The following is a 26,492-nucleotide window of genomic DNA, read 5'->3' as shown; positions in this document are numbered from 1 at the left end:
GAGCCTCCAACACAAAAGAAAAGAAGGGAGAGTTGAGCCCTGCAGTTAAAAAAAACTCTGAAAATATTTTTTTTTAAATACCTGACCTAAAGCCTCCGGGTCCTGGATCAAACTGGGGGGAGTGAGCCGGGCTCCCTGGTATCACCCCCAGTGACCTCCACAAGCTGGCAATCGGGGTTGTCCACCCAGTACCTCAGCTGCCTCTGAAACCAGGGGGGGTGGTCCCCTCAGGACCTCACCACCCCCTGGGAGGCTAAGACCGTGACCTGCAGGCAAACTCTGCGATCTTTAGCACGCCAGTGATCTAACAGCTATGGTGCTCTTTCTTTTTATTTATTTATTTTTTCCAATCACCTAACTATCCTGTCTCAAAAAACAAACTAGGCCCTAGCACAGACTGTAGGTTTTGCACCTCCTCCACCTGCTGGAGACAGACTGTAGGTGGCCAGACTGTAGGTGCACCCTCCTATATAAGGCGGAGTTTTATTTGGTAAACCTTTGTCTCCATCTGCTAGAGGGAGGGCAAAACCCAGGAGTCTGGACTGATCCGGGTACATACGGGGAACAGAATAATAGAGCCCAAAAAAACAGTGACATTGGTATTTTGAGTGATACACCTTGTGCTCTTGCTTTAAGCTTAAAAAGATAGTACAAAATCCCTAAAATGGCTCAGCATGTGGATGGGTCCCCAATCTGATTCCTGAGTCCGGTCTTCTGCTCCCTGGGTCAGCTGGGGCTGGAGATGCTGCAGAGGTAGTCTGTCATCATTCAAGGGTGACACCTAGTGGCCATATCTAGAGCACATGATTGCAAGGTTCTGGAAGAAGCCCTGGTGCATGGCCCCTGATTGTTGCTGCAATGAGTGGAAGGGGATATAAAACAGGGGAAAAATCTCTAGGAAGAAGCAAATGAAGGCTCATGGTGGCAGATCCCAGCCCTGGTTCCGTATGAGCACAAAACCCAAAGGAACAGGAGGAAACTGTGGGTCCAAATTGTCTATCTACAAAACAAACAAGAATGAGCAACATTTTATCTATCCTTGATTCTAGTACCAATGCACCTCTTACGGCAAAATTTCCCCACTCTGATCCCTCTCCTGCATTCTCCACCCAAGTCTGAAAATTCCAATGGTATAATGTGCACCACCCCCATCGTAATCTAGCCCCATACCAAATTTTGGGAGGCTAGATCCAATCATTCAAAAGTTATGAAAGCAAGGGGGAAGGGATGGGAATACACACACAAACACATCATTACAATCTGATTCGCTTCTCTTAACCTTGAACAGTGCCTAAAGAGAATAGAGGGAAAAAAAAACACAGTATAAAATATTTGTGTTTTGTTTTTATGCATACCTTAATGAGGTCATAGATGTTAGTTGGGTCACATGTTGTAAGGCTGCTAAAAATTACCAATACTTCTCGACTTGTATGTCCTGGCATATGCCTAAGGGTAAAATATTTACTAAAATTAGAAGGCCCCATGTGTATCATCTTTTACAAAACTGTTTCTAAATAAACCCAAACCTTTCCCACAGTTGTTTCAAGGACACTCAATAGTTCATATTAAAAAATCAATTTTGGTTTATGGCAACATCTCTGTGTACACAAATGATAGGAATCACAACACTGCACATTATATTTTTCCTGTTCATGCTTTGTCTTGTGAATTATTGGCTGATTACTGCTTTTACTTCTGAAAATCCAGGACCAGCAAAGGACACTGACTTGAGAGTCTGCATAGCCAGGTTTAAGGAGTTGTACAGTGAAGGCTCTCCATGGCAGCTCATGTCAACAGCTTTCTTCAGAGCAGTCACATGCTTTCTTGGGTTCCCTGCAATTAAAACAAAAAAACAAATCTGAAACTGTTCACTGGGATAACAAAATAGCAATAACCCTAAATTTACTTTTTAACCCCACTCAGGAAGAAATATCCCAGCTCCCAAGTTAGGCTTCTTGGATCTATAAATAATCTTCTATAAATAATAAATATTGGTTCTATAAATAATGGCAATATAAAAAAACACAACACAACCTAAAAATAAGGATGGTTGTGAATCCAAGTGAAGAAATACAGCAGTACTAATAGTTCAAAGGAAATGCCAAGTTTTCTTATCATAGATTTCCAGAACTGCATTTGTCATGTAATAGTTTGAACGACAGACCATCATACAAAAGAGGAGCTAAAACAGGAGGAAATGTGCAGAAGGGAGAAGTTGGAGTGGCCAAATGTCCTGCCTTTTTTTTTTTGTTTGTTTGTTTTAAAGAACTTGTTCTATGTTTTACTTCTGCAAGAAAACGACATTCAGTTTATTAACCATCCTTCTGAAAGAGCTCAAGATGGTAAACAATAGCAATAATAAAATCACAAATATAATATCACAAAAAGTGCAATAAAATCACAAGAATAAAAACTAACAGCTCTGAAAAGAAAACAAATAAAACCAAACATGGCAAAGATTAAAAAAAAAATAAATAAAAAAGGTGTTTATATGCTTTTAAATTTTAAATAATATCTAACTCCATTCTGGTTTCTTTCATAAGAAAATTCCAGAGAGTTGGGGCCAGACAGAAGAAAGCAATTAGACATGACAAAATCATAGTTCCTTTAAAGCAAGAACACAGAAAAGCCTTACTATTCAACCTTAAAGTCAGGGCAGCAACATATCAAATTAGATGATCTTTTAAATAAATTGCTCTTGAGCCATGGAGAGCTTTCAATATTAAAGCTCAAGATCTTAAATTGAACCCATGAGCAAACAGAAAGCCAATGTAATTCTTTGAGATGCACAGATAGGCAGATGTAGAATTTTAAAAACAAGGGTGATATTTCATTATTATACTCCTTCCATCCTCCCTTCTGCTTACAGTATAGGCCATGCATCATTTTAGTGGCCTATTTTGAACTGCTTTTACCTTGCCATTGTCCTTTTCCAGATAAGGTCTTCAGAAATGAACACAATGTTCTAGGTGGATCTCACCAGAGACCTGTACAGAGGTATTTTGTATACAGGTTTCAAGAAATTTAAGTGTATAAACTAAATGAGACACGTTTAAAAAAAAATTAAAGAGCCAGTGCAATGCTAGAACACCAGCAATATTAGTGAGGCTTGGTGTATGCATTCAACAGAATTAAGAGCTATCAGGGCTACACTGGTTTTCTGGCCTCTCTCTTACTGGGGGGTTCAGAGTACTGGCATGACATGACAGCAAAGAGAGACCATACGGCCTATCTAGTCAACCTATGCACACCAACTATTCAGTTTTATGATCCCTGCCACTCCCTCAGAGATTCTCTGTTTATTCCATGCTTTCTTGAAGTCAGATACTGCCCTCATTTCCACCATCTCCACCAGGAAGCTGTTCCATGCATCCACCACCTTCTCTGTAAAGAAATATTTCCTTAGATCACTCCTGAGTCTACCCCCTTTCACCCTCATCCCATGAACCCTTGTTCTAGAGTCTCCTTTCCTTTGAAAGAGGCTAGCCTCCTGTGCATAGAAACCTAGGAAGTATTTAAATGTCTCTATCATATTTCCCCTATCCTACCTTTCCTCTAGAACTGAGATAGGACTCAAATGTTCACCCTGCATTGCAGAGTGAACATTTGCAAAATCTGGAAAGGAGATGAACAAAACAAGACTTTGTGGCTGCTGAGCCATGGATAAGTCAGGAGAACTCAATCATAGGACAAAAAACAAAACAAAACATGTCTGAGATCACAAAAGGATAAAAGTGAAGGCAAATCTCCATTAAAAAGATACTTCATTCTGATTTTAGTATAGCCACGCTATCTGACCTCTGCTCACATGGAGCTTAAAGTAATCATTTTATCCAGTGCAGCCCTTTAATAGATGAGTATACATTATTTAGTCTTGCTTTCAAAATTTTAGATCCAGATGAAAATCTGTATAATTAAAATGCAGAAATTTTGAAGACAATATTAAAATTAAAGGGACAAGACAGCTTATTTTACTTTCCTGCCTTATTTTACCAGCCCTGGGCTTGTCAATACCGTTTAGCTTCAGGTGCCTTGTCTGCTTGCTCATAGTGAAGGAATTCCCTGCTGCTGCAGCTGGGAGTATCCATTTTTGTGTTCGAGCAGCGGCGAAGTAGTCACCACTATCAGCAAGACCTGCCTGGCATGTGTGCTTCAGTTAGCACAAAATGGATATTCCCAGCAGCAGCAGTACATCCACCCACCCACACCCCTCGAGTCTAAAACATACTGCACAGCAGCCGACCTGCCCCTTCCCTCCTAAATGAGACAGGAAGCTGCCTTGGAGCCAGAAGTTTCCCTTCTACAATGAACATTAAATACACAAACCACAAAACAGAAATGAAAGAATATTCTAACACATTTCTAGGGTGCTCCAAGTAGGTTTCCTCCTACTACTTTGCACCTCCAGCTCAGCTGGAACAGAGTTTGTATCTGGCACCATAGGGCTTTGTCGGCAACTATACAGGGGTTTTTCCTCTTAGTTTATATCCCCACCCCAACATACCCTAATCTCATCATTGCCGAGGTGGTCCTGGGTCAGGGGCCATGCGCCAGGGGTCCTTCTGCAATCCTGAACCATGGGCTCTGAATCCAGCTACTAAACGTTAAGCTTGAACAAGGACCAGGATTCTCTCCTTCCCCCAAGGAAGTGAACCCAGCTCCTGAAACATCCCCACCCACAGTTACAACCGAAAGGAGAAGAGCCAAATCTCCATTCTTTCCTAATAATTCCTAGCATTCTATTTGCGTTCTTGGCTACCATCACACACTGAGCAGAGGATTTCAACATATTAACCATGATGATGCCTAGATCCTTTTCCTGGGTAGGTGATGATGCCTAGATCCTTTTCCTGGGTAGGTGACTCCCAATGAGGAACCTTGCATTGAGGAAAGACTAAAGAGGTTAGGACTTTTCAGCTTGGAGAAGAGACGGCTGAGGGGGGATATGATAAAGGTGTTTAAAATCATGAGAGGTCGAGAACGTGTAGATGTGAATCGTTTTTTTACTCTTTCGGATAATAGAAAGACTAGGGGGCACTCCATGAAGTTAGCATGTGGCACATTTAAAACTAGTCAGAGAAAGTTCTTTTTCACTCAACGCACAATTAAACTCTGGAATTTGTTGCCAGAAGATGTGGTTAGTGCAGTTAGTATAGCTGTGTTTAAAAAAGTTCTGAGATCACGTGATGTGGTGGGCTCGATAGGAGGTAACTATCTAAGCTCCGGTTGCCACCCTGACCTAATCTTATTTCATCGTGCTTACCCCGGGTCTTTTTTGCGCTCTATTCACTGACTTTGCACTCGTGGACTTGCCGATAACCGATTTCTGAAGCTGTGAATCCTGTATGGCTTCCCAACTGGCCCGCAAAGAAAAGGATAAATTGAAAACCACCGCTTCCAAAATGGCTGCCTCACCGAGGAGAGTGGAATCGACAGATGGCTCCCTAGAAGAAAAGATTTCCCATGCCGTAGTGACAGCGCTTGATATGCGTCTCCACCAGATTTCTGAACAGATCGCTGAAGTAAGAGCGTCGCTGGTGGATTTTGATGGGAGAGTGGAGCGGGTTGAGGGGCGAGTCAGCCTCCAGCCTCACCATTTTCTTCTTTATGGTCACTTAAAGGCATCGGCGCAGTTAGCGTTACATGGGGCAGGGGGAAAGGTTACCAATTCGGTGTATGATGATTTGCTGGAATGTTTCAAGGCCAAGCAGGGCTCTTTATCTTGCCTGTATCAATTTTACAATACTGCTTCAGTGTGTCCTATCTTTACCAGGCTGATCCCTAAGTGGTCTAAGGACTGCGGGGAAGAATTGGATGAACAGATGCTTAACCACTGTTACCAGTCTATTGTTCAAATTACTAACAATGTGAATCTTCGAGAACTACAACAGAGGATTTTCCATCGCATTGTCTATTCGCCAGCAAAGGCATATCAGATGGGACGCATATCTTCCTCGAACTGCTTAAAGTGTGCCTCGCCAGGTGCAACGCTGATTCATTGTCTCTAGGAGTGTCCAGCAATAGTTGCATTCTGGGATGCTATACGTGGAAAAATCGGACGATTGGTTCATACTGACGTTCATTGGTCCTGCTCTTTTTGCATCTTGAACAATGACATTGGGGAGATTAGTCTCAATGTGGACAACATAGGTCTAGTATCTAAAGCCTGCTTGATAGCAAAAAAGTGTATTCTACTGAAATGGATTGATCGCAACCACCCACTGCTGATCTTTGGTCAACCTTGATGAAGAAACTATATCTATTGGAATATGGATCCATGTACAAAATCTTTACTCCACGCAAGAGACATATTTTTCGAGAGATCTGGGGTCCTTACTATGATGCTCTTCCTACCAGTACAAGGGACCTTGCTCCCTTGGAAGTATTGGTTATGCCTTAATCAAGATCCATTGCTTACATGACCCAATGCGGACAGCCTCTTATTACTCTGTGTTCTGCTCTATTGTATCTTCTAGATGTGGGACCACGCAACATTTATTTATTTTAGGTTCTATATTCAATACTCTAAAATCTTTAATTTTTCATGTGGTTTTTTTTTTCCTCAATTATCTTGGATTGCTGTATATTGACGCTGGAAGGGTAATGAGATTCTCTGCAAAAAGGGGGTGGAGGGGAATAAGGCTGGTGTTAGGGGGTGTTCCTCTATATATAAAAAATTTTTGCAAATTGATGGCTTGAACTCCATACTGTTTGACAAATATCTGACTGTTCCTTGGTGTTGTTTTTGTCAACATGTTCAATAAAGAAATTATTAAAAAAAAAAGTTCTTGGAGGAGAAGTCCATTACCTGCTATTAATTAAGTTGACTTAGTTTTTGGGTACTTGCCAGGTTCTTATGGCCTGGATTGGCCACTGTTGGAAACAGGATTTTGGGCTTGATGGACCCTTGGTCTGACCCAGTATAGGCATGTTCTTATGTTCATAATTTGGGTGGCTCTTCCCTATGTGTATCATTTGGCACTTGTCCACATTAAATGTCATCTGCCATTTGGATGCCCAGTCTCTCAAGGTCTTCTTGCAATTTCTCACAATCTTCTTGTGATTTAACAACTTTGAATAAATTAGATCACTTCACTTATTCTTCCCATTTCTTGGTCATTTATAAATATGTTAAAAAGCAATGGTCCCAATACAGATCCCTGGGGCACTTCACTATTCACATAAGAACATAAGAAATGCCATACTGGGTCAGACCAAAGGTCCATCAAGCCCAATATCTTGTTTTCAACAGTGGCCAATCTAAATCGCAAGTGCCTGGCAAGCACCCAAACATTAAATAGATCCCAAGCTACTAATGCCGGCAACGATTAATAGCAGTTTATGGACTTCTCCCCCAGGAACTTATCCAAACCTTTTTTAAACCCAGCTATACTAACTGCCTTGACCACATCCTCTGGCAATGAATTCCAGAGCTTAACTGTGCATTAAGTGAAAAAGAATTTTCTCTGCTTTGTTTTAAATGTGCTACTTGTTAACCAGTCCTTGTATTATCCAAAAGAGTAAATAACCAATTCACATTTACCCATTCAAATCCTTTCACTTTTCTCCATTGAGAAAATGAACCATTTAGCCCCATTTTCTATTTTTTAACCATTTCTCAATCCACAATAGAACATTGCCTCCTATCCCATGACTTTTTAAATTTCCTCAAGAGTCTCATGAGGAATAGGCAGGTGGGTACCAAGAGCCCTAAGCTGGCATGGGAAATACGTTTGCTAACAAGCTGGGCAGAAGCTCATCTCGAGGTACTGACAGAGTTGCTTAATGGGGATGGACAACATAAAAGCAGACTTCCTAGCAGGCACACTTTAGACTCAGGGGAATGGGAATTAACATTACAAGCCTTTGCACAGATTATGCCCAGATGGGGAACCCTCCCCTCCGCCCACCAGGACCTGATGGCAACCTGCTGAAATACCAAGACAGCAAATTTCTTTAGCTAGTGAAGGGAAAGGGATTCAAAAGGGATAGAAACCCTGACACAACCTTGACTATCAAACGAGCTTCTATACATATTCCCTTCTTCAAAGGATTACGACCCACCATGGGCAGGTTATTCTGGTAGTTCTGGACTGGGTCAGACACTCTTGATATGCGGATAGGATCAGGTCAGAGGAAAATTACTCAGACTCGCTTCGGCCAAGGGGCTTCTTCAACAAAGTCCAGCAAGAATGGCGCATCTGGCTTCATTTTATCTTACGGCCTGGCTATCAAAAGGAAGAGAATGAAAAGGAATTTCTATTCGGAAGTGGTAAGAGAACCATGCTGAAGGCAAAAAAAGATATCCACTTCACTGGCATCAGAGTATGCAAGATCTTTGGAGCCTGGTGCTGTAGCAAGGGTCTGACCCTTCAAAACCCAATTGGTTTCAATCCCAGACTTTCTGCAGGTTAGTTTGGAGAAGGTTTAGCAATACATTCTTTAAAGGTAGAGGTAGCAGCCCTGTCAAGCTACAGGGGACAGTTGGGAGTGGTATCTTAGCCTCATGCCCAGATGTAGCACATTTTTTCTAGAGGGTGAAACATGTGTAGGCTCCAGTCCACCAGGCGATTCCATCTTGGGATCTGAAGTTAATGCCGAGATCCCTAACAGAAGCCTCCTTTGAGCCACAGGGAGGTATTTATCAAGGACCTAACATTGAAGATGGTATTCCTAGTTTCATCTGTTCAGCCAGAAAAATTCTGGAGTCCAGGCACTGTAATATAGAGATCCTAATTTGATATTTTTTTTTTTTGAAGACCCTGGTTACCATTCAGCCAGTACCTTCCTTTTTAATGAACATGGTGTCAGAGTTCCATCTGAACTGGGGGAATTCACTGTCCGTGTTCAGGAGACAGGGGTGTACAGGGTTAAGGGACACCTCATAATTTCTGGATGTGCATAAGGTACTACTTAGGTACCTGAAAGTCGTAAATGCCTTCCAGAGGTCAGACAAAAACTTTTCATCCACTTTGGAGGATGATGAAAGGGGAAGGCAGTCTCAAAAGTGTCCATCAGAAGGTGGATTAAGGTGGCCATCGCCTCAGCTTATATTGGAAGCAGCAGAAGGGTCATAGAGAGGCTGTTCTCCATGAACGCACAAGCCTCAACATGGTCAGAGCAAAAGACTAGTCTCTCCCCATAGGACATATGCAAGACAGGCACATGGGTTTCTTTACATTGATTTGTCAAGCATTCCAAGTTAGATATTCAAGCTAAGGAGGACTCAGTATTTGGCACAAGAGTACTGGAAGCCATAATGGCCTCTTCTTACTTGGGTTAGGTACTGCTCAGGCATGTCCCATTCATCTGGCAGAAAAATAAAGTGAAATTTAAGTATACCTGTTAATTTCCTTTCCTGACAGACCAGTCCAGAACCCACCCAGGGGCCATAGAACTTTTTTCTTTTTCCATTTGGTTCTTGTTTAGAAATATTTAGGAGGCCTCCTAGTATTGGCATACAAGGGAAGGGGAAGGGAGGAGAAGAAAGTCTCCAGAGAAGAAAGAACAAGAGGCACTAGGATGAGTAAATAAATTTTTGTTTAGATATTTGGGTTGATGAAAAATATTTACATTAGACAAAGATCTGGGCAAGAAACTACTGACAGCCTTTCCTGCTGCACCCAGATATATAAGAGAACATGTCAGAAAAGTTTTATGTTCTATGCCTCCACTTGCTGGCAAGTAAGGATAACCCATTCATCTGGACTGGTCTGTCAGGACTCAAGGAAAGGAAACTAATAGGTACGCTTACATTTTAACTTTCAGCCCTGAATAAAAAGCATATTGAATTGGAAGAAAGTCATTATACCTGCAAGTTCAGTCAGCTTTTCTGCCCTTTTACCTTTTGTGACAATTATACCAATCTGAAAAACAAAAAGATTTAAATGTGAACTGAGCAACAAAATTTTTCATCAAACTTGCCAAGGTTATTTTATAAAAAGAGAAGAGGAAATCTAACTGAACATAATATTTGCCTCCAAATGAAGGTGATTTTTGCTAGCCAACTGAGACAGGATGAATTAGCTATGCTCCATCATCAGGCAGCACGTTGCAGAGTTGACTTTCAAGTCAGTTAAAGTTTTTGGTGTACTGACCATGCTCAGGACTTCCTGTGTGAACAACTGTTCCAGAACTCTCTTCCGTCCATAACAAAGCTGGTTTAATTATTGGGTAAAGAGTTGCTGTCCAAGAGAGGAGGGAGAGTTTCAATTGGCTAATTCATCCTGCTCCCTATGGAAAAACTATTTAAGATAAGCAGGCTGAATTAGCCATGCTCCATGGGGAGTCCCAAGTTGAGGACTGCTGTAGAACAAGTTATATTTGCATACATTTTTTTTTTTTTATATAGTAATGTTATATAGTAATGTTTTGCAACCCAGGCTGCCCCATGGACAGGCAACTAGGATGATGCGGCTTGTTTCAGCACTGTCCCCAGATGCATTTTTCTGCATTGTTAAAGTCTGTTCACTGCCAGCGAAGCTTGCGGGCTTCGCTTGTGAAGATGATATGCTCTGGATTTGACGGAATCTATTTGTGTGCCTATAAATTGTATCTGTTGTGGAAGGAAGGAGTATGGATTTTTCGTAATCCCAACTTCTCCAGGCACAGAATAGTCTGTTGTGTGTGAGATCGAAGGATTTGTTCATTCAGTGCTACTATTAGCAGGTCACCCAGGTAGGGGAACAGACATATCCTGGTATACATTTTGTGAATACTCTCAGGACAGAGGAGAGTCCAAATGGGAGGACCTTGTACTGGTAATGGAGATGACCCACCTGGAAGAAGAGGTAACGCCAACAGGAGGGGTGAATTGGGATGTGAGCAAATGCATCTTTCAGGTCGAGTGAACACATCCAGTCGTTGGGCTGGATAAAGGGCAAAATAGTGCTCAAGGATGTCATCTTTAATTTCTCTCAACAGAGATGCTTAAGGACCGGAGGTCTAAAATTTGTTAGAGATCTCCTGTCTTCTTGGGTATGAGGAAGTAATGGGAAAAAGAATCCCTTGCTGCAATCCTGAATTGGGATGGTTTGTATTGTTCCCTGGGCGATCAATTGTCACGTCTCCTGACTGAGGAGAGGCAGATGGGATTCGTAGGTTGTGACTCTAGATCTGGAAACTTGGGTTGGTTTTGAAAATTTAGATGATATCCTAGAATTATTTTGAGGACCCATTGGTCCGTAATGATCTTTCAGGCTTGCTGAAATGCTGTATCCTGCCCCCAACAGATATTCGTGGTTGTGGCAGTGGAATAGTTGCTGCTGGGGTTTTATGGAAGGATATGACTGTAGCTTTGGTGCATGTCGTGTTGTTGATCTTCCCCCTTTGCGGGGACTATCATGTTTAGTGTTGGCTCTGTTGATAGTAAGCCGGGCAGTAGGCTTGGCAAGAGCGGAATTGTTTCTGGGGCTAGTTTATATTGCTGTGATGATAGGGTTTGAACTGCTACATTATGTTCTTTAAGCTGCGCCACCGTGTCTTTCAACCTGTTGTCGAAAAGATAATTACCTGAGCAAGTTTGTGGAGAAATTGGGCTTCGTGCTGAAAATGCAGATCAGGAAGGAGCTGGATCCTTGAGCAGAGGATCTGTGAGCTTTTTGTAAACATCTTCCCTGATATTACTTGCTCTCAACCAAGCCATCCTTCTAGCACCAATTGATGCTGCAGAGGTCCTAGTCGTGGTGTCAAACACCTTGTATATAAGCAAAGAAAATGTATAAGACCTTCCTTGGAGGTTGTGAAGAAGTTGAAATGTGATAGATTTGCTTGATTCCAAATGTATGAATGACTTTAGATTTTGCATGCAATCCTAGAGATATTGCACAATGTAAAACTGATGTTGCTCTATTTTTGCTGCCAACATGGTTCTTTGGAAGACTTTCCTACTGAAATCATGCAGGAGCTTGTGGTCTCTCCCAGGTGATGCATTCGAGTGGTAGTCTTGTATTCTTTGCTTTCTTCATTGCCGACTCAACTACCACCGAGTTGTACCTGCCCACTTCCTGGGCAGTTTCAGTTTAAACTTTAAGTCCATCTTTCTAGCTGTTGTGGACCCCCAAATAAGGAGTGCCCCATTTTTTTCAGGAAGAGAGCATCCAGTACCTCATGGGATGGTAAAATTGAGTATTCTGCAGGGATATCCAGGATCTTAACCAGACCCATCACCTCTACTCAAGGATCCTGCTCCTTCCTGATCTGCAATTTCAGCATGAAGCCCAATTTCTCCATGAACTTGGCATAGGTTATGTCCTCTGGAGGTGAAGTATGTTCTGATGGTTCTTCAGGGGGATCAGATGGTAGCCCTGTGGAACTGTTGGGGGGACTCCCTTGGGGAGGCATCTTAAGGCAGAAAAGGCAGCGGGTGAACATTCCCCCAGACTCGGAGGAAGTGGCAGATCCTCTTATAAGTTGCTGTCTGAAGATGACGAAGATAGAAGAGGGAGTGGTGGCGCTCCTGATATTACCTTCTCTTTGGGCAGGAGAACTGGGTAGATCGGTGGAAACGATGGTGATAGTATTTGAGGAAATGTATTTATTTAATTCTTTTTTATACCGGTATTAGTGGTTACATCATACCAGTTTACATCCGAACTGAGGTAGAAAATACATCAAACAGGGACAGGGGAAGGGACTACAGGCACAAAGAGAAAGTTAGCCAGGAGATGGCAAACAAGAGATCAGAACTATAACTATAACATGTTAAACAAAGAAACATAATTTAACGGCTAGGTTCAAGTAGTGTATTGATGCTACTCCCTCATCTCTGTGATTTGCTCCACAGCCTGATATGGTACTGCCTGGGTGATGGCAGTGGTACGTCTTCCTCATGAACTAAAACTTGGTCTGGATCCAAATTCAGGAATGAAATCGGTATGACAGACATGATCAGGTCTGGGTTTGCAGATGGAAGCCTTGCTGCGACATGGTCTTGACACAGTGGCTGGAAGAGGATATGGGCATCCTAGGTGGTAGAATGGCTGCCCTTAATATGTCCTACAACAAATCCCTTTCTGAGTGAGGAGAACTTGCTCAGGATGAAGGCCTTAGGGAGTGAGGTTTGGATCCCTCTTTGCTCTGTTGTCGGGATGATGTTTTGCTCTGTGTATTTTCCTGGCATCCCAAACTGTGGTCTCTAGTGCGGCGTGTGCCAATGAAAACCCATGTACTGATGATGTGCCATGCCTGGATGAGGCGCTATGTGCTGGTGAAGCATCATTAATGCGCCATGTAGCTCTGAAGTGCCATGCGCTGCTAGTGAGCCGAGCGAGCTCGATGTACCGTGTTCTGATGATGTGCCATGCGCTGTAGATGCGCTATACTTCTTTGATGTGCTCTGCGTAGATTACGCACTGAGCACGATGCACTTTGGCATTTGCTTTTTATGGGTTCCAGGGCATGTAGAAAGGTGCTGGGATAATGCTTTTTGCACCGGCTTTTCTGAGGAAGGCCCTTTGCCTTCCACACAGCTTTTCTCAGAGGCTGGCTGAGCACTAAGTGAATTTTTAAAGTTATTTTTCTTTGTTTTATATAAAACTATTCAAAGACCCCACTAATCAAGGTATCATAGGAATACCGTGCTATCAATGTATGTGAAAGCAACAGCTCTTCACTTCAAATACACATTCAGACCACTCATCGGAGCATGATACTCATCTGTAGTATGATTTTCTGACGCACTCATAACATCGTCCCATCCCGACACGATCATGTTTCGGACCGTCCTGGTCCTGCTTCAGGGGTAAAGTGTAGATTCCAGTTCTCAAGGGTCTCCAAAAAGCACTATTCTCGCAGTTCCAATTACAGTTCCTTCTTCCTTGTATTCCCGTCGATATCCTCGGCGGCCATTTTGTCAAAACATGGCACCTCTTCCGGTATAAGTACGCAATCGCAGCATCCGGTCTCACCACTGCAGTCTTCTATCAGGTCGTACTCATTTATTCCCAATACTGGGTAAAGTCTTTTAAAAAAAGTCTTTAAAAATTGTCTAAAAAACTCTAAGGAAGAGTATGGTTCAAGTAAAATAAAGTAATTTTGGACCTGTAAACTACAGATGGGTTGTACATGTTACACACCCATGTAGCACAGAGGTCCTACAAACGTAATAAAAATTGTGCGTGGTTCCCAGCAATATTGATGTTAATGGATACACCAGATTCTTTGTTTAGTTTGATGTGTGTGTACATTCGTATGGATCTGGAATAAGATTGTTTTGGGCACATTTGTTGTGAGCACTAAGTGAAACATACTGTTTTTCAGTGTGTTGGTTGGTGCTTTGGGCACTGCCCAATGAAGAGTTATCTGCACATTGTTGGAAGTCTATCCGAAGACAGGTTATTTTCTCAGCCCTCTGTCAACTGAGCCCTTGCGGACATGTAGCCGAAGTCCCGACAGCTTGTTTGGTCATGGTCTGGGTCCAGGCAAATATAAGAGGCATGGCCATCCTTAACGTACATGATATATCCGCAGGCATAGTACTTAAAGCTCGCTGAGGGCACAAACCCATCGTAGCACTGAAAAATGCTTTTAGGGTTTTTTTGTCAAAAAAGATGTGAGTGTGCCAAACAAGTAGAGACAATCTCCTGCATCTGAGCGAAGCATGGATGAAATAAGACTGACAAGAGTTCTGGAACAGTCATTCGTGTGGAAAGACCTGCACATGCTTAATACACCAAAAACTTTAACTAATTTGAGAGATAACTCTGCCACGTGCCACCTGATGACTTCACCCATGGAGCATGGCTTATTCAGTCTGTTTATCGACGGAAAACAAAACATACTCTCTCTTAGAACAAGATGGTAATCCTGCAACCCATTCTGCTTGCTTTTCACAATCCATTCACGGAAGTAAATGTAGCATAACATTTTTTTCCAACTGTTTCTTATACACGATGCAAGTGAGGTTCAAAAGACCTCTTCTATATACACACACTTGAACAGTATTTGGAGGCTGGCCCAGTACTTCAGAGGTAAAGACAGAAGGTTGTTGGTTCTATCCCAGAGTCAGCTGGGGCTGCTGCAGATGCAGCATTCAAGCCTCCAGGTGGGGGAATAACTCATGGTCTCTGCTAAAGGGTGACACCTAATGGCTGAATTTCAGAAGAAGTCTTTTGTGTACTGTCCCCTACCAAGGACTGTCACTCAATGAAAAGACTAAATTTATTGGGACAGGGTGAGGGAGTGGATTCTTATAAAATAGAGGAAAAATCTCTAGGTACTTATCTATGAAGGATTCTGATGCCAGTCCTCAGCCCTGGGTTTCACTGAGCAAGAAGCCCAAAAGGAGCAGGACAGAGGAAACTGCCATGTCCAAAAGAAAAAAAACCAGCAAGCAAACCAAAGCCATGCTTGGCAGACTAACATGGTGCCAGCTTCTAATCCCCACGGGAGTCACTTCATAAGTACTAATGGAGAAAATGTCTGAGGTTTATTCTGTATCTTCCATGTTCTGAAGAACAGCTGAAAAGTTTCAGTGGGGGAATTCTTGAGAAAATGTGTGGTAATATATTTGGATGCCTAGTTATGTATAGATGCTGTTTATGGCCGCATGGGAGCTTCCTGAGTGTTCGTTACCTTGTGTGGAGTGATGTTTGTGGATTACCAGCTCCTGCCACTGGATTCTGCCCGCCTTTGAGTGCTTCCTTTGATGAGTTTGCTAATGAAGAACTAGCACCAGCTGCCAGCCCTGACAAGCAGCATTTCTCAGTCCAGCCAACTCGAAGTCAGTATCATTTATACTTTTGAGTCAGTATCATTTTTACTTTTATACAGCCATGCCTTTTATTTTGTATTTGTTCTGCTGAATAAAAATCAACCTCAAATTTAATCCATCCTTCCTATCCCAATACATAGAAAAAGAGGGCAAGAAACAAAAAAGAAAAAACAAACACACTTTCATCTAAGGTAATAATCCCCAGCCCATGATATGTCCTTCCAAATAATATGAACCAGAGTGGGAAAATAATTCTTTGCAGAGGTCCCAAAATTTCTGGCACTAAAACAAAGGTTTCTACTTTCTGTTTTTTTTTCGGGTGACTGACAAGTGCACTTTGCAACATATACAATCTATGAACTATACAAATTCTTACATTGTTTGCTTAGCATTTTTTGAGGGTTTTTGCTAGCCACAATTAAAACATATGACTGCCTCTTGCAGTTGATATCCATTTTGTGATATGAGCTAGCTTTTTCACTCCTTTAAAGGTTAATCGTGACAGTGTGGGCACTAGGATTTTTATGTTTGTAAAAAATAACTTAATTTGTTTATCTGGTTTCATTTTTGGGGGGCTATTAATTTATACATTTGTACATATATTCCTCTACAAGAAAAAGTCACAAGCCTATCATGGAGGGAAAAGAGCTAAAATAATGAGTCAATATATCTTGCTAAAATGTGACTACAAATCCACCCTTGATTCCAACTTTGTTACCCAGAACAGAGGCATCAGTGTCCAATCGCTGATATTCTTCCAAAATCTCAGAGCTAAGACCTAATGGGGATAAAATACACTGGTTCCAGTTTCCTTGTCAATGTTAGGCGGATCAGAGAGGAGTCATGGAGACACATGGCAATCAAGCTGGAATAACTTGAAAACTAGAAGAAGATTTCGAATAGTCACCCAAGCCATTACATTCTCAGCACCATTATACATACCTGACTAATAGGATTCTGATCAAAGTATTCTTCAACAAAATGCTCCAGTAACTACAAAGAAGGAGAATAAGGAATGACATTTTAATAATAAACATGGAAATTTCATAGCCACATTACAAGCTGTCTGCTTTTGACCATCTCAGATTCTCACCAAAGCTTGATTTACTAAGGCACTTCTCCCATTCTGTGTATGGGGGAAAACATGCTTAGAGGTCCATATTCAGAAAATTTATCCGGCTAATTTTCTTAGCCGGATATATATCCTGCTAACTTCTCTGGGATATTCTGCAGCACAGCCGTGCCTCTGAATATACCCAGGTAACAGAGTTACCCAGATACGTTTATCCAACTAACTTCAGACCTGTTCAATATCAAGTCTAACTTATCCAGCTAATTAAGCCAAATAAATGTAAATATTACTATTATCTAGATCTATGTATTTAAAATTGTTTGTATACAATACAAATTGGTCAAAACAGTTTATGGTTAAAAACATACATTAAAAAATCAGACATAAAAACAAATGAAATACTAAAACAGCAGTTAACAGAAATAAGCAAGTGAAATAATTTATGATTGACTGTGACAGCAGACAGTTGGTTGGGTTGTGTGATGTGGAGACTGAAAGCTTTGGAGAGTAGATAGGTTTTTATATTTTTCTAGAAATAATTAGAATTGGGATTTTGACGTAAAGAGTTGGGTATGGAATTCCAAAGTAAGGGGTCAGCAACGGTAAAGGCTCATTTCCTGGTAATGTCAAGCCTAGCTAAGCGAATGGATGGAACATCAAGGAGGCATTTATTTAGGGATCGTGTCTATAGGGTTTGTACATATGGAGAAAGGAGCATAACCAGACAGAAGATGGGCTGTGAATAAGTGTATTAATAATAGATAAAAGTTTATATAACTGATTGGAAGCCAATGTAAGGAGTACAGTATAGGAGTTATATGATTTTTCCATGGAGAACAGATTAAAATACGGGCAGCAGCATTTAGAATCAGTTGTAAGGGTCGGAGTGAAGAGTCAGGGAGACCGAGATACAGAGCGTTGCAGTAATCAAGTCCTGAGAAAATTAGTGATTGGAGAACAGTACGAAAATCCTGAGGAAAGAGAAGAGGATGTAGACATTTGAGCATGTGCAGTTCGAAAAAGAGAGTTCTTTACTAGTGAAGATATATGAGAGGTAATGGACAGATCATAGTCAAGAAATATACCGAGATTATGAGCTTTGGATAGAATGAAGCTAGAGACCATTAAGAGACAGATGGGGGTGGGGGGATGGCTGCAAGAAGACTGAGAGACTGAAGATAAGAACAGCATTTCAGTTTTTGAGGTATTGAGTTTAAGGCGGTTATAAGAATGCCAAGTATTGATTGTAGTGATGTAAAGACTGACTGTGGAAAGCATATTGGACCAGGAAGAGTTATATGGGACCAGAAATTGGATATCAACTGCGTAAATTTTGAATTGAATACTAAATTCAGATAGCAGCTGACAGAGAAGTAGTAGGTAGATACTGAACAGAATAGATGATAGACAAGAACCTTGGGGAACACCAGAGGAAAGGAAATACCAGCCAGAGGAATGGGAAACAATGTTAATTCGTTGAGGATGATTATCGAGGTAAGACATGAACCATTTAAGAACAGTGGCAGAAAGTCTGACGGATTGTAAACCAGAGAGAAGAATTTGGTGATTGAGAGTATCAAAGGCAGTGGAGATATCAAGAAGTACAAGAATGTAGTCAGTGTTAGAATCGAAGCCACAGAGAAGAGTGTCGAATGAGGAACCCATTTAGTTGGGATGAAGAATGTCATTATCTGTTAGAAATTCAGTGAGTTGATGTAGAACAATGGATTCAATTAATTTTGCAAGGGAAGTGAGTGAGGCAATGGGTCTTAAGTTATTGAGGTCCAGGGGATCGTGTGATTATTTTCTTTTGTATGGGGAGAATAGAGGTTTGTTTGAGAATGTCAGGAAAAAATACCTGAATCAAGAGATTGGTTCAATATTTGACAGAGAAAAGGGCTAGCAACATTGGACAGAACTTTTAGAAGATATTCTGGGCATGGGCTGAATGGGGAAGAGACGTTTTCAGTTTTTGAAGAGTAAATGTTAATGTAGAAGAAGCAATGGGAGTGAAGGAGGACCAGGTACAATCTTTGTCGGAGGGGGAGGAGCTTTTGGAAAGGGGAGGTGTGCAAACTCTTGTGATACTGTAGTAATTTTATTCTTAAAGTGTTCAGCAATTTTGATGAACAGAGTAATATCAACTGATGATAACTTAGCCAGAACATTCCTTCCCAACCACCACTTAGATAGATAACTATTTAATTGAATAAATAGTTATTGAGCTATGTGGTAGCTGCTGAACACGATCAAATATTAAAATGCTGCCACGTAATTAGATAAATCCAAACTTATCCAGCTAAGTGGTGCTGAATATCGATCTCTTAGTGAAAAGGGTGTAGAGCAAGATAACATCTGAGAGTGGTGGCCTTCAGTGAAGCTCTCAATCCCATCACTGGTTTATTCCTTTGTTTAGTAAATCTAGCAATATCTAATAGAAAGAGGAAAGGCCATCTGAGGACATCCTCTGCAATTCCCAGTGCAGCTGCTGCAATGGGCCCAATTGATTCCTTCATTGAACATCAAGGATTGGACAGTGGGGATAAATTATTGGGAAGAACTGAAGAGGAAACTTGGCCTTCTCCTTCCCCAGACCACATTCTTTTTCTCAGTCCCACGATGAGAGAACCTCTGTTACAGCTGCTGGGAGGGAGCCTTTGTCCAGCACTGCTCCCAAGCAGTCAAGGCTTTACCAATAAGGGCCCTGACCTCAGCAGTCAGAGTAACAGATAAGTATGAGAAAAATAATTGTGAAAGCTTTTGGGCAGACTGGATGGGCCGCATGGTCTTCTTCTGCCATCACTTCTATGTTTCTAAGGCTTGATGTCATTGACTGGAGTCCACATATAGGGAGAACTGCAAGTGAGATATTGGTCCTGGCAGTCAGCAACGCTTACTAGTAACAGTGGAGTGGCTAGTACTGCCTCTCATGGAGTATCCACATTTTGGTAGAAATGGAGTCAACAATCATCAGGCAGTTGATGGAATTTCTGGGATACAAGGTGAGCAGGGAATTTTCAATTTAGCAAAACCTTTGGAGTAAGTATGGAATGGCATTGTAGGACTTTGACAATCTCTTTCACCACAGACTGCCCCTCTGGATGGGAAAACAAATTTTGGAAATGACTATGGAGCAGTTTCAATTGCAAATACAGGAAAAAGAGAAAAAACATGAATTGATGGAGAAAGATTTAGTTTGAATGGGGACAGTTCAAGAGGCTAAAATTAAAGATAACCTCAGTTTATCATCTACATTAGAGAACCGAGGACAAAATGAAATGCTGCAATTTGCATTTCATTAATTTTCCTAAACTACCATTGGTGTCTCCTGTATAGATGTTTAAAAGATATTTCATTGAGATATTGAAAGTTCCAGTACAATCTGTCCCTCCTGTTTCACATATTTTTTTATCTTACACTATAAGAAGGTGGTGTCCGATGACCCTGTTCTTTCACCTATATCTGATGACAATTTGAATTTAGCTCAGATACTGGAGAATTCTGATAAGATCGCAGTTCCAGCGACCTTGATTGTTACCTTAGCATTAGACCCTAACAGGGACTGTTTATTTAAAATGTGTTTTAGGCATTGGGAGGATTTATTGTTGAATATGAAGAGTAGGATGTTTGCTGATATAGTAAAAGAGACACAAAGAAAGCCTAGGCAATTTTTGTTAAGACCACATGTTCTCCAATTGGGTGCTTCATTATTCCTTAAATTTCCCTGCAAGTGTTTAGTTAGCTATCAGAACATCTCCTATGTTTTTTTTTAGCAGAGTCAATTGACTGTGCAAGAAGCCCAGTCTGTAACTCCCTTGAGTGCAGGGATTAGTTTCTCTCTCTCATAATACAATTTGTGTGTATGTTAGGTTGCTTTTGTTAAAAAAAAAAAAAAAAAAAGTCTATATTTAGCTTTTCTATATTATCTCTGGATTGTGTCTTAAATTGAGGACTTGTTTTGGTATTGCACCTAAATGAAGATGGTATATTTTTCTTTTTTTTTCCTCTTTCATTTCACGTGCGTATCCTGATTTCCTCTTAAGAACTATTTCTCAAAGTTGTATTTTTTGAATGCCAATAAATTATAAAAAGTTAAGAAAAGCTCAATGAATAAGGCCCCAAAATGTTATAAGATGGTGGTTGTTAGAGACTAACTCAATTGCTAGCTTGTTTACTTTATTCACAGATGAAGGCATCAGAAAGCCTCTAGTGACCACCTATCTTCCTCAGTTTTTGCAGTTTCTCTCATTTTATCATCCTCCGGATCAACAGCTGCACGTCTAGAAGTGGAATCCAATAGATGGTCAGGAACAGAATGAGTTGCAAGACAGTGAAAGTGAAAGACAGAGGAACAGATCCACTGATCATTTTCTCACCTTCCACTTATTTCAACCTTTTATGTGCAGCAGGAAAGGGAACGAAGGGTCATCACTTTTTTTTTTTTTTTTTAATATACTGTCCTGGAGGAGGCTTAGCTGCCTTACTACAGCAAAGTTAGCCCTGCCAAAATGTGATTTTACAGAAAGCAGGACGCACTGTTGCTTTAATATAGATACATTTCTGGCACCTGATGTTTTTGGGCTTTTGTGAACATTTCAAACTTACCTTTAACGTACACGTGAGCCGGTTGGGTTTTAAATCCTGGTCTTCCATCGTTCTTGAGCCATCAACTACCACATAAAGATGACGCATCTGTAGTACCAAGAGATGAATTAATGCCACAATAGTTTCTGCACATCAAGATTAATGTAATTGGCCAGGTCCTCTACATACATGGAAAAAGCACTTGGTGAGTTACTGTTAGTTCTCCATGTGAGATTGCAAGCAGCAGTGCCATTCACTGCCAAAATCTTGCAAGTGAAAAAAAGGGACTCCCAAGGCCATAGTTTCGTTCATATGAAAAGCCCAGTTTCAGGATCTCTGAAGAGCGGGGAGCTGAAATGTTTTCTTCCCCCAAAGATAATAATGCAAAGTGCTAAACCCCAGGTGCATAACCTGTGCAACACTGAGAGGGTTAACTAGATATGGCTCAGGATTCAATTCTGGTCAGTGAGCCAGCAGTTGATACATTGGCTATAGAAAGTTTAAGCCACCTTCCAAAATGTTCATCTTTTGTTACCTTATAGCCTAGAAGTAAAATGCATTACAACAGTGTTAGTTCCATGTATCCACACATCATAACCTCACAACTATCAAGTGAAAAATATATCCTAGAATGCCTTAAAAAATGAAGTAGAAATAAAACATTGAATAGCTTGGTTGGATAAGCATCTACATCCCTTGTACTTCTGTAGCCAGATAAGTACTTGAAGCTCTGGTGTAACCAATCGCCTTCATAAGCACACATCAAAATCCCTCAGATCATATTTAAGGCAATTATTAAAAAGTGAAAGGTGTAAGGCATCACTAAGATCATGCCTAGATCAGGCTGCCCCCTCCAAACTGGTTGTCCAAGCAAGGAGTAAACTGATCACTGAGACAACTAAGATCAGGAGCTATAGATTTCCATGGCCAAGCATGTATTTAACAATATCTCAAGCACTCCGCAAATCTGGCCTGTGTGGTACGGTGGCCAAAGGAAGCCATTCCTCAAGAAAGCTCACCTTGAATCCATTTGAAGTATATATATAGCAACACTCAAGAGATCGCATAGTGAGGGGGCAAAACCCAACATAGCACATCCCCAGAGAACACATATCTACTGTGAAGCATGGCAGTGGCCGCATCGTGTTATGGAGATGTTTCTCATCAGCAGGGACCGGGGCACTTGTCAGAATAGAAGGAATAACGAATGGAGAAAAGTATGCTCTGCAAGAAATCTGAAACTGGGATGAAAGTTCACCTTTCAGCAGGACGACAATCCGATGCATACAGACAAACAATGCTGGTATGGCTAAAAACAAAGGTAAATGTTCTAGAGTAGCTATCAGAACCCTGCCTTTAATCCAACTGAAAATCTGTGGTACGACTTGAAGCCTGATGCCCATCAATGGTCCCTAAGGAACCGAACATATCTTGAACAGTTTTGTAAAGAATAAAGGTCTAATACTTACAAATCTAGGTGGGCAAAATTGGTGAAGACCTATCTCAACAAACTCACAGCTGTAATTGCTGCCAAAGGTGCTTCCAACAAGCACTGACTCGGGGGGGATGGAGACTTATCCAACTGGATTTGTTTTCTTTTTTGATACATACACCCCTGCCCCCCATAAAACATTTCTGGCCCTGAAAGGTGTGGGGGGTATGGTGTATTGAGTAGTATTAAAAAATATATCTTCATTTAAATGCATGCAAGGCCAATGCACCGACATAATAAAATGTGAAAAATGCTGAAAGGAGTGCAAACTTTCTGTTGAGCCACAGTATTTACAATACTCAGAGAGAGAGAGAGAAAGAAAGAAAATAGAGTGATAAATTCTACAGAGTTCAATAGGTGCTCCTGATTGACCCTGGAAATATACAGCAGGCTACAAAAGGAAAATAGCCTCCATTATAGAACATCAACATTTACACCACCAAGCTTAGCATGCGGGGATCGGGCTCCAAGCACTGATGGGCTGAATGGTGCTAACAAACTCGGGAGCAGCCCAATATATTTATTATAGCATATTCTCACCTTTCTCCAGGCAAAGCAGATTACAATAGGCCTAAGAGCATACATACATAGTACAAGCAATTAAATATAATCATAAAAAAATAAATACAAATTACATCAACATAAAAACACAATACTACAATCTGACCCTTCCCCCACTCTCACTAGGGAACTGGAACAAACTGTATAACAAAACTATAGCAATAGATCAAAATTGCACTCCTTACCAAAACTCACACATTGATAAACCAATTTAAATTCTAAACAATCCCGATCCTAATCTACAACCATCTCCACCTTAATATACTCCCTAATAAAACTACCATCCCCTAACTACCACCGGTAAGTTTCCATCTTTGGGGGTAACCTACTCCCTTATGGGGGGAGCCTAAAAAGGCACCCCCAAATGACTTCAGCAGGGAGGAGAGCAGGTCAATGGCTGGCTGGCGGCAGAGTGGAAATGGAGGAAAACATCAGCCATGGGGCTTAGTACAAGCAGTGTGACGGCTAGAAAGAAAACACTATACAGGACTCTTTTGGTAGACCTATCTTCAGTTTGCAACAAATAGGTACACAAAGGTTTTCTGTTCTGCAGTTTAAATATTGTCTAAACTAAAAAAAAAAAAAATATTCGCCTATTCACTGTCATATTCTTATACCCCAAGAATGAGAAACTACTACTTACCTGATAATTTCCTTTTCTTTAGGACAGTCAGATGAATCCAGAACAAGTGGGTTATGCACCTCTACCACAGAAGGAACAGCACGCAGCTGTATCACCCCTGGCATCACTAGGAGGAAGAGCTCCCGGCAAGATCAGGCCTGCAGCTCGAAAACTCTCCGCACAGTACAAATTGCCACAAGAAACACCATTTTCAAGGTCATTAACAGCAAGGACAGGTTACACATCGGTCTAAAAGTAAGACCCACTAAGAAATCCAAGACCAAATTTAGACTCCATTAGGGTACTGGAAACCGCAAGGGAGGACAAAGATGTTTCACTCCTTTCAGGAAACGAGCCACATCAGGATGAGCCAATAAGGAACCACCATTCACCTGGCCCCTGAAACAGGCAAGAGCTGCTACTTGCACCTTTAAGGAATTAAGGGCCAAACTTTTATTCAAACCATCATGGAAAAATTAAAAAATGAGCAGAATCTTAGCCAAATGAGGAAGAGTACCTCGATCCTCACAGCAGGTCTCAAACAAATCGCCAAATTCCCACATAGAAAGTTCTCCACTTCCTTGGCCTACCTCTAAGCAAAGTGGAAATCACTGCCACCGAGTATCTATATTTCAGCAATCGAGCCCTCTCAAGGGCCATCCCGTAAGACAAAATCGAATCAGATCTTTGTGAAGAACTGGATCCTGACTTAGCAGGGTCCAGTGTGCCAGAAGTTGAAGGGGGGAATCCCTCAGGAGCCGACGCAAATCCACATACCATGACCTCCTAGGCCAATCCGAAGCAACCAAGAGCACCACCCATCTGTCATGCTCAATCCTTCGGATCAATCTGCCCAACATGGGCCATGGAGGAAAGGCATATAGCAACTAGTCCTCCAGCCACTCCTGCACCAGGCCATAGATTCCCAATGATTTTGGATCTCTCCTGCGACTGAAGAATCGCGGAACTTTTGCATTGCGAGAAGTCGCCAAGAGGTCTAGGAACGGGGAACCCCAGCGATCCAGAATCAGCTGGACAAAGCCCATTTTCCTGAGTCCAGACTCTCTCTGCTGAGAAAGTCTGCTCTTACATTGTCTTTTCCTGTGATGTGTGAGGCTGAGATCATCTGGCAAAGCACTTCTGCCCATTCCATAAGCTGATCTATTTCCTGCAATACTTGCTGGCTCTTGGTTCCCCCCTGCCAAATGATGTAAGCCACAGTTGTTGCATTGCCGACATTATCCGTACCAACCGCCCCTGCAGCCTGTCATTGAACTACAAACATGCCAACCGGATCGCCCTGGCTTCCAGTCGATTGATCTCCAGAGAGATTCTTCTGTATTCCAGCTCCCTTGCATCATCAGCTCCTGACAATGAGCATCCCAACCATGACGGCTTGCATCTATTGTCAATATATTAGCCAGTCTGATGGTGCTAGGGAAAGTCCCTTCCATAGATGATCCACTTGCAGCCACCACTGCAGTTGGGAGGAGACTTCCACTGGCAGGAGGAGCCGAATCAAATAATCCTAAGACTGCGGGTTGCACCAAGAAAGTAGGGAGTGCTGAAGAGGACGCATATGCACCCTCACCCATGGGACCACTTTCAGGGTTGCCACCATTTATCCAAGTTCCTGCAGGTAGGACCATATAGTTGGGCGCAAGTGTTCAATAACAGAGCTGTGACAACTTCTGAATGCGTGTTTCTGGCAGGAAAACCTTGCCCTGCCTCGGGTCAAACCGAACTCAGAGATATTCCAACAACTGAACTGGCTAAAGACTGCTCTTGGCCAGGTTCACCACCCAGCCAAGCTCCTGCAACCGGGAGATCACCTTGTGGGTCACTCTGCAGCTCTTTTCCAGTGACTTGGCTCGAATCAACCAGTCATTTAAATACAGGTGTTCAGGGATCCCATCTTTTCTCAATTCTGCTGCCACTACTACCATTACCTTGGAAAAGGTCCTTGGGGCAGTGGCCAGACCAAAGGGCAGGGCTCAAAACTGATAATGCGTCCCAGAACTGCAAACCGTAGAAAGCGTTGATGCTCTAGTCGGATGGGAATATGAAGGTATGCCTCAGACAGATCTAAAGAGGTTAGAAAATCTCCCAACTGCACGGCCATTACTACAGCGTGCAATGTTTCCATGTGAAAACGCATCACTCGGAGATTATGTTTGACACCTTTGAGATCCAGCAAGGGATGAAAGGAGCCCTCCTTTTTGGGCACAATGAAATAAATGGAATATCAACCCGTATTTTCTTGAGACGTGGGCACTAGAACCACAGCCCTCAGACTGAGGGCCCTTGCCAATGTAGTTTCTACTGCCTGCTTCTTCTGTGATGAGTGGCAGGAAGACACCACGAACACGTCCTGAGGAGCACTGCGAAACTCCGGCGCACATCCTTCTCGTATCACCTCCAGGACCAATTAATCTGATGTGATCTCGAC

The 26,492-nt window shown here is 41.8% G+C and overlaps 1 protein-coding gene across 4 annotated transcripts in view; it reads right to left on the bottom strand.

Annotated features, from left to right (window-relative positions):
* Window positions 1-26,492, bottom strand: part of LOC115074713 (general transcription factor IIH subunit 2) — a 105,659-nt gene that overhangs the window by 56,035 nt on the left and 23,132 nt on the right. For all 4 annotated transcript variants that reach the window (XR_003852326.1, XM_029574469.1, XM_029574486.1 and 1 more), the window contains 5 exons: window positions 21,390-21,476; window positions 16,655-16,705; window positions 9,812-9,866; window positions 1,728-1,833; window positions 1,356-1,446 (listed from right to left, as the gene is read on the bottom strand). Coding sequence is in view for 3 of the 4 variants with exons in the window: in XM_029574469.1 (XP_029430329.1) it covers window positions 1,356-1,446; window positions 1,728-1,833; window positions 9,812-9,866; window positions 16,655-16,705; window positions 21,390-21,476 (390 nt within the window). In the remaining variant the exon portion in view is untranslated. The remainder of the gene's footprint in view (window positions 1-1,355; window positions 1,447-1,727; window positions 1,834-9,811; window positions 9,867-16,654; window positions 16,706-21,389; window positions 21,477-26,492) is intronic.

The sequence above is a fragment of the Rhinatrema bivittatum genome, chromosome 1 (genome assembly GCF_901001135.1).
Source record: "Rhinatrema bivittatum chromosome 1, aRhiBiv1.1, whole genome shotgun sequence".
Classification (NCBI taxonomy): Eukaryota; Metazoa; Chordata; class Amphibia; order Gymnophiona; family Rhinatrematidae; genus Rhinatrema; species Rhinatrema bivittatum.
This window is presented reverse-complemented; position numbering and strand designations above follow the sequence as displayed.